Below are 5860 nucleotides of genomic sequence, written 5' to 3'. Positions count from 1 at the left end.
CAGGTGAATTTGAGGTAATTTGAGGTAAAAGGAATTTCCTTTTATCTTCTCCTGCTGAACACTCTCTGCTCATTCCTGAAGAAGGGCCTGTGCCCGAAACGTCGAATCTCCTGTTCCCTGGATGCTGCCTGACCTGCTGTGCTGTTCCAGCAATAAAGTTTCAACTTTGATCTCCAGCATCTGCAGACCTCACTTTCTCCTCTGTGGTAAGTGGACAGGTCCTTTCCGACATTATGCCCATTTGTCATAGACTTTCTCAAAAGGGAAAGCAACCTTTTAGCATCTACTTTATAAAGCTCCCAAGAATTTAGATATTTCAGTAAGGTAGTTCTGATCCACCAAATTTCAATGAGTACAGGCTGAACCTACTCAAACTCTCCTCAGTAGAGGGACTCCTGAATGCCTGGGATTAACCTAATGCAGTGGGGAGAAAAGGTAGGATCGAAGATTCCTGTCAAGTGGAAAAATGTGTAGAGACAGAGCTGAGACTAAACTCTTCAGAAAGCTTTAGTAAAAAGTTTATTTTTGAAACGTACAAAATTCAGTTAGGAGTTCTGATCCCAGGACACAATCTCATAAATATTCACAAACATCACCTAACAGAATAAATTAAACTATTGAAAGAATTGGAAAACTGGTATTTGAACAATTATGGTTTGCATTAATTATACAGCAGGTGAAGTTGCTGCATATACCCTTCCCCTGAACATAGGCCACACTCTGGTGTACACTGCATTCCGGTCATGCCAAGTACCCTCACTATCACAGACCGGCTGAAACTTCAGGGAACTAAAACTATTTGAGAGAGAAGGTGGGAGAACCAGGTTTGTGCAGGTACTGGGGACTGGTTTTATTTGAGACTTTACCCAACCTGCTCCAAGAGCCAAAACCATTTCAGTTTGCTTTGGTTTATAAAATCTCTTCAGCCCACTGGCCTAATTTCTATTTTGCTTCAAAGTTTATAGCACATATTGGTGAGTGAATTAGAACTGACAGCATTGCAATGATAGCTGCACTTAGAAACACCAAATCTATAATTGGTTAAAGCAGTAATGTCCTCCCATTCTATGGCCAGAGAGGAACTGTCTAATGGACTATGCCCTTCAGTCCCTAACAATCCAGACAGTGAAAGAAAGGCAGGAGTGAAAATAAAATCCCACACTCTTGACCCCATCCCTGCCACAATTGAGGGGGGACCACAATGGGAACTGCTGCTGCAAGCAAAACAAAAATTATTCTATTACAGTGTGGTGCAAATCTGTGGCACAGGATCTGCTGAGTACACAATGTAATTCCCCAACCAAATTCATCTATTTACAACTATCCTCAACCACAGAACTTAAAAATGGCATAATGAAACAATTATTCACGGTACATGCTATTGTACCATTTACAAATCAGTAAATCTTCACTTCTTGAAAGCAAGTAAATAACTTCATATAAAATATACACATTTATTGAAAAAGGACACTTCGTAAAGAACATGATTCAATGTAACTATGACTATTTATGCAGAAACACTTCAAAAAGACCTAGTAGTTATAAATATAATCACTTTCACTGGGTGGACACTGAAGCAATGTATGTATTTTTAAAAATTGAGCACTGAGGTGTGTTTGCAGCAGGAACAGAAGAGGCTCTTCTTAAAAACACAAAATGAGTCAGGTAAATGTAATATTTACTTGTTAAAAAACAAGGATATAGTACTGGAGAACATTTTAAAAATGTCAATTTATAAAAATCAAAGTGGATAACCCTCAGCACGCAGTGGAATAGATTCAGAAAGCAGACCTTGCAAATCAAAGCCAGGAGAATGGCGGTGGTATTATTTTGTCGAGGGTTAGATAAACCATTATAAGAATTTCAACCACACTCATGATGCTGCTAGTTTATTACAGGCTAGGAAACAGTGGCATGTGATAATTCCAAGCCTACCATCTGGATGGGAGGGTCAGAGCTGTATATAACAGAGATGGGACATTGCTGTGATTACAACTTCAGAAGGCAAACAAAATCCTTCATGTTTATAGTGGGTGAGAGGGTTGATTATGCTGGGACTATTTGATAATTAATATTTAGTTTTATGTAGAATTCAAGATCTAGGTTCAACATAAAAACTCTAGACCTAACATTTAAATGTTTATCCAGTTATCCTGTGAACACGCTCCTCCTCGGTGTACTTATTAGCATAAATGGAGCTAAACCAATCACAAATATAAAGGCAGTGATACATATGGTATTAAATTTTAATTTAAGTAAAATGGTGTTCAATTCATTTTAATTGGAGTTCTTTAAACACTACTTAATGTTACATCAAATGTAGGTTTAGGCTCATGCAAAGAATTGTTATTAGATAATAACAGCAGATGGTGAAGGTTTAATAGTCCATTGGTTTTGCATCAGGAAAAAGACAGCACATTGATGAATCCAGTGGAGAATTAGCACCAATTGCTTTGCCTTCTTGTCACAAAACTCATTCTAAAACTCTGGTATAAAAGATGGATTGTTGTGTGTAGATTTGGTTCGAACCTTCCTCACAGTGATTGGACACTGGACATTGTAGAAAGTGGAAGATTAAAGAAGAAAAAAAAAGGTCCTGATGAGATGGAGTCAGAATGTTCAATCCTCAGTGCAAGAACGAGGTACCATTCCACCAGAAACGGGAGCTGCAAAACAAAATAAATAAGCTGTTTCTAATGGAGCTCTGTACTGCATGTGACCATAGGATCTGGAAACCAGTTAATAAAGGGGGATCTGCAGAAATCATCCACAATCAGAGACAGCTATCCCTCCCATCATAGAAACAGGAAGTGGCCATTCAGCTCTTTGAACTGCTCTGGCATTCATTGTGATTACGGCTGATCATGCAACTCAGAACCTGATTCTAACTTCTTTTCCACATATTCTTTGATCCCTTTTAACCCCAAAAAACTACTGACTCCTTGAAAACATTTAAATTTTTTGGCTTCAACTGCTTTCTGATGCAGAGAATTCCACAGGCTCCCCACTCTCTGGGTGAAGATATTTCTCATATCCTTGGACTGATCCCTGGTTCTGGACTCCCAGTTGTCAGGAACATCTTTCCTTGCGAGTACCATGTCTAGTCATTGAGTCATAGTCCTATAGCAAGGAGACTGGCCCTTTGGCCCAACCTGGTTCATGCCGACCAAAATGTCCATCCACGCTAACCCCATTTCCCTGCACTTGGCCCATCTCCTTCTGATCCTTTCCTATCCATGTATTTGTCCAAATGCCTTTAAATGATGTTAATGTACCCACCTCAACCACTTCCGCTGACAGCTCATTCCATCTGTGTTCCACCCTCTGTAAAAGGTTGCCCCTCAGATTCCCTTTTATTCTTTCCCCTCTAACCCTCGATCCCCCAATCCTGGGAAAAAGACGGAGTATATTCCTATCCATGCCTCTCATGATCTTATAGAAGTATAAGATTCGTCCTCAGTCTCCTATGGTCTAAAGAAAATAGTCCTAGCTTATTCAACCACTCCTTATCACTCAGACCAGAGTGTCTTGGCAATATTTTAAAAATTTTCTTGTGCACTCTTCCCAATTTAATAACATCCTTCCTGTAGCAACGTGACCGAAATTGAACAAAATATACAAGTATGGACTCACCAATGTCTTGTATGAATGCAACATAACTTCTCTACTCAGTGCCCTGACTGATGAAGGCCAGTGTGCCAAAGGCCTTCCTCACTGCCCTGCCTACCTCTGACTCCACTTTCAGAGAACTGTAGACCTAAATTCCAAGGTGTCTCTGTTCCACTGCACTCCTTAAGGCCCTAGCATTCAACATAAAACTCCTACCTTGATTTGACTTTCCAAAATGAAAGACCTCATGCATTTCAATATTAAACTCCATTTGCCATTTCTCGGTCCACATCCCCAGCTGATCAAGATCTTGCTGCAATTTCTGATAACCTTCCTCACAATCCACGACACCGCCCATTTTAGTGTCATCTGCAAACTTACTAATCATGCCTTGTACATTCTCATCCAAATCATTAATAAAGATAACAAACAGTAATGGATCCAGCACCGACCCCCAAGGCACATCACTAGTTACAGGCCTCCAGTCCAATAAGCATCCTTCCATTATTACCCTCTGCATCCCACCATTAAACCAACTGTGTATCCAAATTTGCCAGGTCTTCCTGGATTCCATGCAATCTAACCTTCCAGATCAGTCTACCATGTGGAACCTGATCAAATGCCTTACTGAAATTCATATAGACTACTTCTACCGCCCTGCCCTAGTCAACCTTCCTGGTCACTTCAAAGAACTCTAACAAATTTATAAGGCCTGATCTCCCACCACAATTCCATGCTGACTATTCCGAATCAAACCCTGTCGTTCCAAATGCATTTATATCTCATCTCTCAGAATATTCTCAAGAAACTTACCTACCATATGTTAGGCTTACTGGTCTATAGTTCCCAGGTTTCCCTTTGCAGCCCTTCTCAAGTAAGGGCACAACATTTTCTACCTTCCAGGACCTCACCCTTGGCTAACAATGATGCCAAAATATCATAGTCCTGTTGGAGTTTTCTCGGAGACTACCCTCTTATTCTAAGCTCCAATGAATATGGTCCTAACTAATCCAGTCTGTCTTCATACGTCAATCTTACAATGATAGATAGACAGTCTGGTAAACCTTCACCACACTCGATATGTAGCCAGAACATCCTTTGTCAGATCAGGAGATCAGAACTGCACACAACATATTCCAGGGTGTAGTCTCAACAAGGCCCTGTACAATTGCAGCAAGACATCCCTGCTCTTGTACTCAAGTCCTCTTGTTACATAGCCATTTGCCTTCTTCACCACCTGCTGAACCTGCATGCTTATTTTCAGCATCTGGTGCTTAACGATACCTAGATCTCACTGGCAATAGATTGGGAAAGAGGAGGTGCATTCAGATAGTAATCCCCCTCCCTGGTTTTTTTTCTCCCAAAGTGAATAACCTTACATTTATTAACATTATACTGCACCTGCAATATGTTTGCCTAGTCACTCAGCCTGTCCAAATCACACAAGCATCTCCACCCTGCTGACAGTTCACCACCCAGTTTTGGGTCATTAGCAAACTTCGCAATACTACATTTAAAAACTGAAAGAACTGCAGATACTGTAAATCAGACACAAAACAGAAGTTGCTGGAAAAACTCAGCAAGTCTGACAGCATCTGTGAAGAGAAATCAGAGTTAATGTTTCAGGCCCAGTTAATGGTGACCCTTCCTCAGAAGTGATGGTAGTTAGAAAAAATGTTGGTTGGTACACAAAACAGGGTGGAGCCAGGGCTTAAGGAGTAAACGATAGGTGGGAATAGAGCCCAAAGAGAAGAACAGTTGGACAGACAAAGGAGTCAATAACAATCTGACTGGGAGGGTGAATAGGTGTTAATGGAGACTGTTAGTGGCTAAAAATAGGTAGTGTGTAATAGTGTACCAATGATAACAAGGCCAAATGTGTGTGGTATGGGACTAGGACATGGGGAAGTTCAGGCCCTGAAATTATTGACCTTGAAAGCAAGGCCAGAGGGCTGCAGGGTTCCCAAGCAGAAAATGAGTTCTTGTTCTTCCAGCTTGCATGGAACACTGCAGCAAACCTGGGACAGAGATGTTGGCCAGGGGACAGGGTGGGGTGTTACAGTGGCAGGTAATGGGAAGCTCGGTCTTTTTTGTGGCAGAACGTGGGTGTTCTGCAAAGCGGTCACCCAGTCTATGCTTCATTTCCCTCAATGTAGAGGAGATCCCGTTGTGAGCAGCAAATGCAGTTGACTAGATCCTGTGAATGGAAGGTAAAGTGCTACTTCACCTGGAAGGTGTGTCTGGGCCCTTG

General features: G+C 41.2%; 1 protein-coding gene across 1 annotated transcript in view; it reads right to left on the bottom strand.

Moving 5' to 3' along the window:
- Positions 1-2579: 2579 nt before the first annotated feature.
- pou2f3 (POU class 2 homeobox 3) overlaps positions 2580-5860 on the bottom strand; it is a 36289-nt gene continuing 33008 nt past the window's right edge. The window contains exon 12 of the mRNA XM_043676398.1: positions 2580-2666. Coding sequence (XP_043532333.1) covers positions 2627-2666 — 40 coding nt within the window. The 3' untranslated portion in view covers positions 2580-2626. The remainder of the gene's footprint in view (positions 2667-5860) is intronic.

This window comes from Chiloscyllium plagiosum, chromosome 35 (assembly GCF_004010195.1).
Source record: "Chiloscyllium plagiosum isolate BGI_BamShark_2017 chromosome 35, ASM401019v2, whole genome shotgun sequence".
Classification (NCBI taxonomy): domain Eukaryota; kingdom Metazoa; phylum Chordata; class Chondrichthyes; order Orectolobiformes; family Hemiscylliidae; genus Chiloscyllium; species Chiloscyllium plagiosum.
This window is presented reverse-complemented; position numbering and strand designations above follow the sequence as displayed.